Below are 15137 nucleotides of genomic sequence, written 5' to 3'. Positions count from 1 at the left end.
AAATAATTGAGACTGGACTATTAGATTTATTTCACAGCTTTAAGGCACAGCAGCTGAGCAGTATTAATCTGTTTAATCCTCTAAACTAATCTGGCTAACTTCCAGCCAAAATCCCTGAGATACTTGCATGTTATAGCTTTCTCTGCCCCAGGTATTTTTCCATGGTGTCTCCTGTACCCTCTACCTATAGTGAATACTTCCTTTCTTTCTCCCAGCTCCTGCCCAACCCCCTGCTGGGAGGAAGGACTACCCTATTCTCTCCTCAGCTCAGCCATTAGCTCATCAGCTTCTTTATTGAGCAAACAGGGAATAATTGGGGAGCAATGTTTACACAACATTGACATGGGATTTTCAGAATAAGGATTGAAGCAGATCTGGGGACACAGAACTCTGCCTTTGAATATTACAAGGGTAACTGACACAGTACACAACATTATGCCTACAGCGGGCACTTAGTAGCTAGCTAGCCTGCCTAACCCACACTGATGAGAGGCATCATAGATAAAAGTTGTCTTACTCTCTGCCTTGTACTTCTCTGAGGAGTCTGTTGTATTTATTGTATGTTCAGTTTTCACTTTTGTGTTCTTTATTGGACTGTTTTGTTTCTGTTTTTTTATTATTATTATTATTATTATTATTATTATTATTATTCAATCTTTTTATACAGTCCAGACTTTATCCCCTCCTGAGCTTCTGACTGTTCCACATCCCATACCTCCTCTCCCCACTGCCCATTTCTCCCAGAGCATGTCTCCACCCCACCAAACGTCCCCACTCCATGGGGCCCAAAGTCTCTCAAGGGTTAGGTGCATCTTCTCCTGCTGAATCAAGACCCAGCATTCCTCTGCTGTATATGTGTTGGGGGCCTCTTATCAGCTGGTGTTGCTACCTGGTTGGTTCCTTAGTGTCTGAGAGATCAGATCCTGGGGGTCCAGGTTAGTTGAGACTGCTGGTACTCCTATAGGGTCACCCTTCTCCTCAGCTTCTTCCAGCTTTTCCTTAATTCAACCACAGGGGTCACCAGCTTCTGTCCATTGGTTGGATATAAATATCTACATCTGACTCTGACTCTTTTAGCTGCTTGTTGGGACTTTCAGAGGGCAGTCATAATAGTTCCCTGTTTATAAGCACAGGATAGCATCAGTAATAGTGTCAGGCCTTGGGGCCTCCCCCTGAGCTGGGTCTCAATTTGAGCCTGTCCTTGACCTCCTTTTTCTCCATTTTTGTTGCTGCAGTTCTTTGAGACAGGAACAATACTGGATCAGAGCTTTTGACTGTGGGATGGCAACCCCATCCCTCCACTTGATGCCCTGTCTTTCTACTGGAGGTGGACTCTAAGAGTTCCTTCTCCCCACTGTTGGGCATTTCATCTAAGGTCCCTCCCTTTGAGTCCTGAGAGTCTCTCACCTCCCAGGTCTCTGGTACATTCTAGAGGATAATTCTGAATTATATATGCATATATGTTTTATTGTTTCTTTAAATTCTAAGATGCTTTTTAGAATTTGTTATTTTAAATGATGTATTATGTCTCTGGTTTCTCTTCTTACTATAGCAACTATATGAGATTTGACTGATTCATTATTTCCTCATATTCATTGTCATGAAATAAGTTACCGTGAATATCATGGACATAAAAGATGGAGAAAGCAATTTTAGCTCTTTCTGACACCCTCTCCCCACCTCCCCACAAGTATGTGTGTGAGCACACGTGTGTGTCATATGCTGCTATGTGTAATTTCTAAGTGACTAAAGAGCTACGATCTCAATTCATTTTGCATCTTTAACCACTTTTCTTCAGAAGCTCCAGCATATCTCATAGACCTGATGCATGATAAAAATAATGAAATCCGGAAAGTCTGTGATAACACATTAGATATCATCGCAGTGAGTACTTTCTCTACAAAGCCTATACTGATTTTATTCTGTGAAAGAGAAGACATTGTAAACCTAATTTGAACTATTGATGTTAATACAACTTTGGTTTTTGTTAAGATCCATAAAATTCTTTTGGTCATTTGACTTTCAGCTTTTAACCATAGGCTCTTTAAAGAGGTTCATACATAATTACAATATACAGTCTGATCTCTGCACCATCCTACAATCATTTATTTTCAGGAACATGTATAGAAGGGAGATTGATAGCAATGTCTGTAAAATGAATCAGATTTTCTTTAAACTATCTTCTCAGGTATTTGATCATTTTGTTATATACCTAGACTAGTATTATAAGGTACTTGGGAATAATAGAAAATAAAGTTTTCATGTTATCGTTGATACTGGGGCATTTGAAAATATACACGAGTAGAGGGATGAGCTATGTCTTGGGTTAGAAACTGGCTGAACTTAGATTTTTCTCCAAAACTTAAGATCTCACTGTACAGCTCTTGTTGGACTTGAGCTGTAGGCTAGGGGGGTGTGCTGTGATCCGAATGCCTTAAACTTTTGCTGTATACCGATGACACAGCACTCTTGCCTGCTTCTTTGAACTGCAGTTCTGCCATGTTCTAAGGTTTCTTGACGACAGCCTATTCAGTAGTTTTAGTAGCTTCACAACCTCTATAAACAAATTGGTAAACATATTTTGAAAACTGATTACCTAGCCCACTGAAAATAAACTGAGTCTAAGTTTCTGTTAGTGATTTCTACAGAGTGGAAAATTGATGACAGAAACTCTCTTATTGATTTCTCTGCCTGATTTTATTTTAGAAATTCATCTTATTTGATGTCATCTGTTTTTTAAACTGGCCTAAGTACCTCATAGTGGTTTCTAATTAAATTGATTAAATGCTGTTTTAGCTTTGATCTAAGCCAGAATAAGGATTATATGTATTAAAAGATCTTTACAGATATATCATAGCTTGGTATAACTGGCCATGGCGGTTTAAAATATAAAATATTTAATACTCTTACGGAACAATTTAGTAGCATATGTACCATTTCCAAATACATCACCATGTCACTGCATATAAAATATGTACTATAAGAATAAAGGACAGCTTAGAGTTCCACATGTATGAATCTCTAAAATCGGGGAGGACAGCAGTCCGCTTTCAGTGTAGTGTTCAGTTGTGCTCCAGTTCCCTACTGAGAAATGCAAGGGATGGTTGGACCGGCATGGCAGGGTTTTACTTCAGAATCTAAATAGATGACATGTGTTGCAGGAGAATGTATTTTATTACAGTTATCCATACAATCCGAGTTCACCTTGCCTGTCTTTCACTTAGAGCTGCTGCCTCCAGCTCATGCACAGTTCCTTCCTAGACACTGCGGCCTCCCTTCTCTGCACCACAGTTTTCTACTAACCTTATATTAAGGTCTATATTTTACCTTTTCCCCTCATTTCCTTTAATATCCTTGAATTTAATCTTGACTTCTGTTTCTGCTACTGTATTAAAATGATACTCATTGATAACTTGGTCAAGGAAAAAATAAAAAAAAATTAAAGACTTTTAGAATTTAATGAAAATGAAGGCACAACATACCCAAACTTCTGTGACACAATGAAAGCAGTGCTAAGAGGAAAACTGATAGCTCTGAGTGCCTCCAAAAAGAAACTGGAGAGAGCATACACTAGCAGCATGACAGCACACCTGAAAGCTCTAGAACAAAAAGAAGCAGATACACTAGGAGCAGATGGCAGGGAACAATCAAACTCAGGGCTGAAGTCAACCAAGTAAAAATAAAAAGAACTGCACAAAGAATCAACAAAACCAGGAGCTGGTTCTTTGAGAAAATCAACAAAGATATACAAACCTTTAGGCAGACTAACCAGAGAGCACAGAGACAGCATCAAAATTAACAAAATCAAAACTGAAAAGGGAGACATCACAACAGAAACTGAGGAAATTTATGGAGTCATCAGATCCTACTACAAAAGCCTGTACTCAACAAAACTGGAAAATCTTAGTGATGGACAATTTTCTAGAAAGATACCAGATACCAAAGTTAAATCAGGATCAGATGAACCATCTAAACAGCCCAATAACCCCTAAAGAAATAGAAGTGGTCATTAAAAGTCTCCAAACAAACAGCAAGCCGTCTTAATGCAGTGTTCTGCCTACGCAAAAGCTAGCATTCTTCCATTCTTCCAGACACTATTATTGATCACAATAGATGATACAAGTTTCCATCCCAAATCTATTTCCGGAATAAAAGGCCTTTGGTATTATTTAAAGCAAGAGAAACATTGAGTGTGAACAGCAAAGTGGAAAAGCACTAAATAAAGACATCAAGGGACAGTGTAACATTGTTGGCCATTCTAAGTAACAATGGCTAAATAGTTCATTCTGTAAGGCCTTTGTTAGAAACTCATTTGTGATAGGAGTGGATGACCTTTTAAGATGCTTTTCACTGTTAGATTTTGGTTTCCTACAATAACTATTATATCATAATTTGAAAATTAACAATATAGATAAGACCTTTATGAAGGTCATTTGTATTTTTTAAAAAAGTATTTGCCACTCAAGACAGATAATGCGTAATAATGGTAATAAAAACTAAGGAAGAATGCCTTAGAAAACTGTGTCATCTTCAGTAAAGTATTTGATCCCCCAATTCTGCAAATGCTTTTACCATGATTTCATTAATATAGTTGGGCCAGAGGCCTAATGTCACCAGCTGAAACAGATGTGTTTCTTTTGGTTCTTGGAGAACCCAAGAGGGTTGAATGTATTGCACACTACAGTCTCACTGGGTCACCAGTAACTTGTTTCTGTGGGACTGAGGTTGCTTGTGGCTTAGGAAGGCATGGAATGGTACCAGTGCAGGGAAGATCAGGGACACCTTATGAGAAAACTGGCTGCCTGAACTTCTGAGATTTTGATTCAGTGAAGCATGGCCTTTTCTCCCTGGGCCTTGAAAATCCTGAAGGGAAGAGAACTTACACATCTGTCTACAGAGCTTCTAAAACCCAGTTACACTTGTGCTGTGTTGTTATTCACCTAAAGCATGCTATCGGTGCACATAGCATGTGAGAGACACTGAGATAACTATGGAGCTCAGTAGCACAAGACCATGGAATATCAACATTTACAGTCTAGACTCTGCAGAACCCTGGGATCTGCAATCTAAACACATGAGCTAGTCCTCCCACAACAGTAATGTGACGTGGCCCTGAGCAGATGTTCTTTGCCAACTACATAGTGCTTACAAAATAAGGGATAATTAGGTTCTCTGGTACAGTCCATATTGTTTGTCTTTCTAACTACCAGTGTCCTGGCATGTGCTTGCATATTAACACATTTGGGTGACTGGAATTTTGAATGGTAGTTCTTTCTTTTTCAGTAACTAATTATGATCATAGATAATGAATGTGTTCAATAATCAAATTAATTTTAGTATTAGTGTTTTAACTTGGAAAATAAGTTATTATCTTATAAGTATAGAAAATTTTATATTAAATAGGGCTGGCCTATTTAAATGAAATAAACTAATAACAGTATAAATGCCATCTTTTAGTACATTGTTAACCTTCCTTACAAAGATTTCCAAGAAAACCTTGATCAGACAGAGAAGCTGGTTTGTTTAATAATCCTGCTATGAAGGAGAACACTTTCAATGTATCTGATAATAAAGTTACAGAGAAAAGTGTATTAGGTTACAATTAGAAATCAAGCTTTCAAAAAGCAGAAAATGCTTAAAAAATGGTGGGGTAGGAGAGTGTGGGTAGGTGGGGAGCACTCTCATGCAGGCAAAGGGGAGGGTGAAGGGTAGATGTGGAATGGGGAGCTGGTGGAGGGGTAATGGGAAAGCGGGTTACCATTTGAGATGTAAATGAATAGAATGATTAATTTTTAAAAATTAAATAAAATGGGTATCACCTTTTAAAAATCTCTTTCCCTTTACTTCCCAATAATATGTATGTGTGTGTATGTGTGTATATGTGTATATGTGTATGTGTGTGAGTTGGGGTACCTGTGTTGGTTAGAGTGTAACCAAAGTTGTTGGTCCTCACTTTTCTCCTTACTTGAGACAGGATGTTTTTGTTCACTGTACTACATACACCCTAGCTAGCCCTTGATTCTGGATATTGTCCTGTGTCCCACTGCCTTTCTGTGGGAGCATGGGAGTGCAGAGGCATGCAGTGGCAGCCAGCTTTACATTGGGTCTGCAAGTCTGAAATTGGGTTCTCATATTGGAGGAGCGAGCCCTTTACCCACCAAGGCATCCCTCCAGCCTCGCTCTCACTTTCAATTGTGGGTGTAGACACAGCACAGAGATTTTTCAAATGACCTGTTGATAGAACTTGTAAAATCATCTTGCCAAACAGCTAGAGCTGGCTCCTGTTTATAGATATAATAAAATTTATTTTATCAGTGTAAGTACATATAAAATTTTTTCCTTAATTCTATAAAATGAAATTATACTTAATGCCAGGTTTGTTTGGCCCTCTTTTGTCGTTCATTTTTATATCACATAGGATTTAGAATATTTTTCCAGTGTGTTAGAAATTAAACAAAAGAAAATATACATTCATGAATCTTTTGTATATTTTCTTTACTGATTCTTACATGTCTTGCTTTACGTAGATTAAATGACCACATTTGGACTTGAAACCCAAACAAAGCATAAAAATGAAAATCTATGATTAGTTCATTAAATAAACTTTATCTAATTATATATTTTACTATAGGGTCTAAAATGGCATATTTAAAATGCTATTTGTACAAGTTAGTCCCCTCATTACTTTTTTTAAAAAGTTTGTCTGAGGAGATAATCATACCTAAAGGTCTGCTTTAAAAACTGCCTCAGCTGAGACTGTAAAGATCCACACTAGGAGCAGTCATGTTGAGAAGGAGGTAGTATATACATAAAAGCCAACAACTTTAGTAAATGTATTTTATTACTCCCCATCTCTGCTCCTGCTGCTTGCACCCACATTAGAAAAACAGAAATATAAATATAAATATATCTGTATTTTCGAGAAGACATTTTTAAGCTATTAAAAAGTCTCCCCTTTATTGGAACTTTTTAGCCTTTAAAAAATGGACTATTTCAGACTTGTTTTAATTTAGTATAAAATTTTTTATTAAATAAACCATATTACAGTCTCAATTAGAGGTCTGCCAGATTAAAGAAGGGGAAAAATCTGTTTTCCATCAATTGCTCCAAGACACAAAGCAGATCTGTGTGTAGCTCTGTGTTATCCTAGAGTGTGTTAATCAGATACAAGGTGTGACGGAAGCCAATGACAAGAGTTTCCCTGATAATGCCCAGACGCTGATAATGGCTGGGTGAGTCTTCAGAATGTTTCAGTGGGTAAGCAGTAAACAAAGTGATGTAGAACTTCAAAAAGGATGGCACATTCCATGTAAAACCAAACCATAAGTCTTTTGTGACACATCAGAGTTTATAGAACCTGGATGCCTAAGATCATAATGTAAGAAGCTGAGAAGAGGGAAAAATAAAAGACAAAACATGTTTTCCTTTAAATACAGAATAGAATCAAAACTTAAAGACAGAGAGCCCAGTGATACCTGCCTCATGAAAAGAGAGTTCAGCAGTGAGGAGAAGGGTTTCCCTGGAGCCTTCCTCCAAAGGCTTATGGAGTTGGATGTGTCCTAGCTGTGGTTGAACTGCTTAAATTCTCACAGCTGGTTCCTGGTATAGAATGGAAACTGGGCATGTGAGAGCATTAGGAACCCCAGAGGCTGCCATAGGGAATTGATACTAATATATTGAGTTTATTAATTTTTCACTCTATACATTTTGGGATGCTAGGGTGTGTACTTCCAGCACTCTTAGTTGTTTGGGATCATTTTATAACACCTACCAAAGTAAAAATATTTATGGTAGGGTTTTATTTACAGAATGTTAGATGTTGCCTAACTTTTAAATTTTTTACAAGTGAAAAACCTGAGACTAAGCATGATTAAAATGTCTTTAGCAAGATATATACTTCAGTTAGCTACAGAAATATAATTGGGATTAGGTCTCACGACTGCCAGTTGAGTATCTTTTATATCATATCTTATCACATTATTAACTCAGCCTCTAAGATACAGAGAAAGGATAATTTTGCAATGGCTATTAAAGTATGTTCTTGGGAAGTCCTGAACAGTTGTCTAGCAGTAATAGTGATAACCTGTTGGGATATAAGGCATTTCACTGCTTTTCAGTGAAATAGAAGAAGGACTGTACAAAGAAGATACCTGTGTTTGAGGGGACAGGGAACAAGACTGATACTGTTCCCGCTGTGTGGGGGAGTTGGGCTATAAAGATCCCCATGTCTTCAAGATTATCACAGTTTTAGTTAGTGGATGTTAGTTGATTTGGTTTGAATTTAATTGTCTAAAATTATGGTCTCCCACACTCCCACAAAATAAAACCCGGGGCCACTGCTTAGCTTGCTAAGTACACTCTTGACAGATTTAAGTTAAATCTTAGACTTTCGCCAACTCCAATAAAACTTTTCAGACACAAAAAGTTGGTCATTAGAATCTTCGGCAAAACAAGTCCTTACTTTTTTTCTAGATAATATTTATTACCCAGGAACAAAATTAGAATATTTAAGTAAATAGCATGCTATAAGTTAGATGTTTCATTCTAAGATGCTTTTGGTAAATGTTTGAAAGCTTGAGTTAGGTCGTCTGTCACTAGAAGGAACTGTAGCACAAGTCAGTGAAGCGTGCTGTACTCAGTCTCTCAGTTAAAGTGATGACAGTTTCCTACATTAGCTACGAATGACAAATGGCTCACACATAAATGCACTTGCCACCAAGCCTAATGGCCTGAGTTCTGTCCACAGGACCCACATGCTGGAGGGAGAGGCAGAAGCAGGCCTGCTCCCCATGGCACTCATGAACCCCCACCACAGTAAATAAATAAGTGGATAAACTTGAAATTTAGAAACTCATTAAAAATCACACACACACACACACACACACACACACACACACACACACCAGGATTTAGATATTTTGAGTAATTTTGAAGTTCAGGCTTCAACAAAAAAAAAATTATTTTTATAATTATGAGATCAATTTTTTTTCTTTTTTCATTTATGTATTTATTTACACTCCAGATTTTATTCTCTTCCTGGTCCACCCTCTGACTGTTCCACATCTCATACCTCCTTCCTGCCCCCCTGTCTCCACAATAATGTCTCTATTCCCCAAATCCCCAACCTCACCAGACCTCTAAACTCCCTGGGGCCTCCAGTCTCTTGAGGGTTAGGTGCATCTTCTCTGACTAAACCCGACCCAAGAGTCCTCTGCTATATATGTGTTGGGGCCTCATATCAGCTGATGTATGCTGCCTGGTTAGTGGTCCAGTGTCTGAGAGATCTCAGGGGTCCAGGATAATTGAGACTGCTTGTCCTCCTACAGGGCTGCCCTCCTCAGCTTCTAATTCAACCACAGGGTAGCTTCTGTTGATTGGTTGGGAGCAAATAACTGCATCTGACTCTCTGCTGCTTGTTGGGTCTTTCAGAGGCAGTCAGGATAGGTCCCTTTTTGTGAGCACTCCGTAGCCTCAGTAATAGTGTCAGGCTTTGGGTCCTCCCCCTGAGCTGGATACCACTTTGGGCCTATCACTGGACCTTCGTTTCCTCCGGCTCTTCTCCATTTTCATCCCTGCAGTTCTTTCAGACAGGAACAATTATGGATCAGAGCTTTGACTGTGAGATGGCAACCCTATCCCTCACTTGATGCCCTGTCTTTCTGCTGGAGGTGAACTCTACAAATCCATTCTCCCCACTGTAGGGCATTTCATCTAAGGTCCCTCCATTTGAGTCCTGAGAGTCTCTCACCTCCTAGGTGTCTGGTACATTCTGGAGGGTACCCCCCAATCTCCTACCTCCTGAGGTTGCCTGTTTTCATTCTTTCTTCAGGTCCTCAGGGCTTCAGTCCTTTTCCCCAACCCAGTCCCAGATCATGTTTCCCTCTCCCTCCCCACCCCCATCCTCTTTCCCTTCCAGGTCCCTCCCTCCCTCCCACCTTGTGTTGCATTTTTCTCCCTCCTAAGTGAGACTAAGGTGTCCTCACTTGGGCCCTTCAGCTTGTTGAACTTTTTGAGTTCTGTGGACTGTATCTTGGATATTCTGTACTACTTTCTTTGACTAATATTCACCTATTAATGAGTACATACCATGCATGTCCTTTTGGGTCAAAATATTTTCACAAAACAATGTTCCAACTTGTTTAGATTTAAAAGAATCAATTTGATTAAGATTTCCTGCCATTTAATTCATGGTGTTCTAACAGAGAAACGTAACTGTAAATCTCAGTGGTCACCTTTCATGCCAATGCCGCCGAGCATGGCAGTGTGGTTTTGGTAGCAGAAGTCTGTAAATATTGCTGAAGCTTTTGAAAAGTGTAATTTAGTTTCCTGTCCAGCAGCCTCCCTCCTCACACCTTCTCATTTTCCCCAGAGTGCTTTTAGCAGCAATCCTCCTCTCAGCCCTCCTGTCGGTCACTGGACAGTTGTACAATCCGACTGTTGTAAATGCAGTACTGACTTTCAAAGCTCAGTTTAGTTGCTAACAAATAGTCTTGAAATTGAAGATGCTTATTTTACTTTTATTTATTTTGCATATATATCACTCACTGTTTTCCCCCTCATGTACCTTATTTTATTTCACGAAGTATATTTCTTTCCTTTTTTTTAGATATTCTCTGTATTTACATTTTAAATGTTATCCCCTTTCCTCCCACTCCTTTCCCCCATTCCCCTCTCCTTGCTTCTATGAAGGTGCTCCCTCTCCCAACCACCCTGTCCCACCTCAGCACCTTGTCATTCCTCTACACTGGGAAAATGAGCCTTCACTGGACCAAAGGTCTCCTCCCACTGATGTCAGACAATGCCATCCTCTGCTGCATGTGCATCTGGAGCCATGGGTCTCTCCATGTGTGCTCATTGGTTGGTGTTTTAGTCCCTGGGGGTTCGGGATTGATTGGTTGATAATGTTGTTCTTCCCATGGGGTGGCCAACCCTTTCAGCTCCTTCAGTCCTTTCTCTAGCTCCTTCATTGGGGTCCCCGTGTTCAGTCTGATGGTTAGCTACAAGCATCCTCATCTGTATCAGTATGGCTCTGACTCAGCCTCTGAGGAGGCATCCATATCAGGTTCCTACCAGTAAGCACTTCTTGGCATCAGCAATAGTTTCCGGGTTTGATGATTGAATATGGTATGGATCCCCTAGTGAGGCAGTCTCCAGATGATCTTTTCTTCAATCTCTGCTTCTCTATTTGTCCCTGTATTTACTCCCCTGAGCATTATTTTTCTCCCTTCTAAGAATGACTGAGGCATCCCCCTTCTAGCCTTTCTTGTTTTTGAGCTTCATAAGCTCTGAGAATTGTTTCTTGGGTATTCTGAGCTTTTTGGGCTCGTATCCACTTATCAGTGAGTGCATACCATGTGTGTTCTTTTGTGACTGGGTTATCTCACTCAGGATGATAGCTTCTAGTTCCATCCATTCGCCTAGGACTTACAAAGGTTAGCAAATTATATTATACCTATTGGATCAGAGTAGTTTGGTGTGTTCATTGATGTGACTACTTAATTGAGTTCAAAGGGTGTAGTGGTGGAATTTGTAAAGCCTGCCACAGAGTTGGGATGTGTGTGTCTAAGGCTTGGCAACAACACACCAAGGGGAACTGAATGAAAACAACACGCTGGCACAGAAACAGCAGAGGTGCTAGAGTGAACCAAGCCAGAGTTCATAGAGGCAGCCTGGAACACCAAGTTAGAGATCTCAGCAGTGCCAGTTGGCCCCGCGGGAGCTGGCAAAGCTCGGGATAAAAAGTTAAGCAATCATTTAATATTTACTACAACAATTTCTCAGAAACTTATAGTCAAAACCAGATGAATGTTAAGGAATTAAAACTAATTTCATGGTTAGAATGAAATTAAATTCAACTGTGCTACATATATTTTTTGAAGTAAACCTTGGTCATCAGTTAAAAATGGTATTTTAGAGGTATTTTCCTCCCCTTAATATCTGAACAAAGTGATCATGCTAATCACCTATCATAATGGCTATAGACCTCACTGGAGGCAGAGTCATATTCTTCACCTAAGTTCTGACAACAGAACCCATTTAAATGTGAGTTTGTGACGTTTAGACTTGTAGCTCCTCCCTAGGCCATTTGTGGTTAGCATCTATTCAGCCCCTTGTTTGGCATATAGTCCATGTTCTCTATGGCTGAGACACACTTCTGAACAGGACGTTTAAGAGTTCCCTCTGAGCCTAGAGAAGGCCCTCAAGATTCTCTCCTCATGGCAAAGTATCACTGAGCACCCAGCAAGTGAATGTACCAAGTGGCACTCGCTGTTTGTTTGTCATAGGAGTATGATGAAGAGTGGGCAAAGAAAATTCAGAGTGAGAAGTTTCGCTGGCATAACTCTCAGTGGTTGGAGATGGTGGAGAGTCGTCAGCTGGATGAGAGTGAGCAGTACTTATATGGAGATGATCGGATTGAGCCATACATCCATGAAGGGGACATTCTCGAAAGGCCTGACCTCTTCTACAACTCAGGTAAGCTGATGACCAAAGCAAACACATATGTTCCTTTAGTGCGCTATAAAAAATAGAGTTCATCTCCTAGTCATGCACACTCCCAAACCGTAGGCACACTTTTAGCATCTAAGTGGTCTTCTGTTAATAATTTCAGATAATAGCAACTGTACACACCAAACAAAACTAGTAACTTTTTTTAAGCTAGTCTTTGGTGTGATCTCCATTTAAGGTATATGTAGCCGGGACACTCAATGGCTGCAAATGCTTTCTACTGTGTAAGTTAAACAACTGTCTTCAGGACTTCTGAATTCTAGTCAACAATGTGACACTCGCTGTTCTGTCTTCCACATCCACTACCTACATAACTTTTAAATTTCATTTTTTTCTTTTTCTTATTTAAAAGTACCATGGTTTTTGTTTAATTAACTATTAAACTTGTTGGGAAGGGTTAGAGCTTCCCTTCTAAGAGTATAATCAATGTTATTCAAATGTGATATTTATTATATCATTGTAGAGCATGGCTGATCCCAAGGAGGAGTTAGCCACAGTGGCAAAATTTCACATGCTTTACTTTTACCATTTTTGTACTGTTATCAATATTAGCAATAGTGAGTTGAAATCATTTATAATTGAGGAGACAAAACAGAGGATTTCTTGTGAAGTCTTGTGGAAGACTCAAATAAAAGTAATATGCTGAAGGATATCTTGGGGGTAGAGAGCTTTCCTAACATACACAGGGTGTGGGTTCAATCCTGTTACCAAAGGAAAAAGGAAAAAATTAAAGTTATTATAACTAAATTAATGACAATTTGTGGTATGTGTTCAATACTTGGATGATATAATTTGGCATTATATCTGATCACTGATAACATATTAATCAGTAATACTGTTCCCATACTTTATTTATGTATCTCACAAATATATACTGTACAAATTTCACACATGTATTATTTATCATTTTATATTTAATATAGGCATCTAAATTCCAAACAGAGTAGTTTCCTTCCTAACCAATTCTACAGCAGTTATGAGGTACTACTACTTTCCAGCCAGATGGTATAAGACATTAGTTTCAGCCCACTAGAGTTTCTGACTTTAATAGCATGTGACTTTTCCTTCCATATTCAGAATTCATGAAGGAAAGTACTGCAAAATATATGATACTTTTGTTCTCAGGAATCATAATATTCTTAGAATCAAGTTTCTTGCTTTGAAGATTGGTAGCTGCTTTGCCAGCATCAATCAAGTCCAAGTATCTGCAAGACAACCACTATTCACAGGATCTTCAACTTTGGTTTTTTAACACAGTTAACACTTCAGAACATATCTATAAATTATACCACATTTCTAAAATTATTTAAAGCTGTGTCTTGGAATGTGAATTGTAAATATTTCCTATGAGACACTATAAATTAACCATAATACCATTGGTTTCTTATATATAATATATGAAAAGAATAAAAGAATATGTCTGTATGTATGTATCCTATAAACTAGAATTTAGAAACAATGATCACTGATGAAAACATGACTAACTTTTAAATACATGAAGAGTGGGTGTCATCACTAGACATCCTTTTGGTTTTGCATACCCACATCATACCCACATCCTGACAGTAGATGATGAGCCTTTAACAGTGCAGACTTTGTGCTGTGAATCTGGAGATATTGGTTCCTACAGGCAAGTTCTTAATACTTTTAATTTCATGGATGTTTACCATTTCCTTCCATGAAGTCAAAGAATTAGATGAACCTCTGTGCCATTTCATGATGTATCTCACAATAATATCAGCCCCTTTTATTATGTGCAGTTACGTTTCAGAAACATCAAGGAATGTGGGGGTTGTCTTAAATATGTGATTAATACCACTTTGGTATTATACTTTATAGTTGATAGGTTTCTCAAACTCATCCTGAGTTATTTGGCTTTAATTTTGCAGAATTTCTGAGTGTTTTAATTTAACCTTGTTAACATTATCCAGATTTTGACAAAATACTAAATACAAAATTTAGTTTATATTTATTTTCTTAGCTTCTTTCCTGTCCTCCTATTGTGTCTTGGAATTCCTCATGATTCCATTTTGTATCCTCTCTGTTTATCTGGTATTGGATTTATAGAATATTTGATTTCTAGCAGACATAAAATCAGAAACAAATATTACTTTGACTTTTTAGATTTTAGTTGAAGTTCAACTATTTTAAACTTAGTAAAATAATATTAGTGCCAGTTGCATACACTAACAATTCAGCAATCAAATTATAGCCCAAGACATTAGTATATGGTTTATACCAAGTGACTAGTATGGAAATTTTATGAAAATACAAAGTACTGTGCTTACACTTTTGCTAACTTTACTAATTAGATTTACCATTTAAGCAATTTTGAATATACTTTTATTTCAAACAACTTTCATACATACATTTATATATTTGTATGTAATGGCATGTGTCTAGATGCTAAAGAACAAGCTACCTGAGTTGGCTCTTTCACCACGTGCATTCCTTATATCAAACTCAGGTCATGAGGCTTGGCAACAATGCCTTTACCTGTGTGGCCATCTATGTTGTCATTTAAGTCCTGCTGATATTTGAAGATGCAAAACAGTTACACCTTTGATACCTACCGCCTCTCTCCAAGTAGGATACTCTGACCCCTATTAATATAGTTCCTCTATATCTTA

General features: G+C 38.4%; 1 protein-coding gene across 2 annotated transcripts in view; it reads left to right on the top strand.

Annotated features, from left to right (window-relative positions):
• The window catches only part of KIFAP3 (kinesin associated protein 3), a 110380-nt gene that overhangs the window by 66582 nt on the left and 28661 nt on the right, over window positions 1-15137 (top strand). For both annotated transcript variants that reach the window (XM_080932881.1, XM_080932882.1), the window contains exons 17-18: window positions 1799-1884; window positions 12285-12474. In XM_080932881.1, coding sequence (XP_080789007.1) covers window positions 1799-1884; window positions 12285-12474 — 276 coding nt within the window. The remainder of the gene's footprint in view (window positions 1-1798; window positions 1885-12284; window positions 12475-15137) is intronic.

Source organism: Micromys minutus, assembly GCF_963924665.1.
Source record: "Micromys minutus genome assembly, chromosome: 1".
NCBI classification, from domain to species: Eukaryota; Metazoa; Chordata; class Mammalia; order Rodentia; family Muridae; genus Micromys; species Micromys minutus.
The sequence above is the reverse complement of the archived record's forward strand: the minus strand, read 5'-3'. Positions and strand labels throughout refer to the sequence as shown.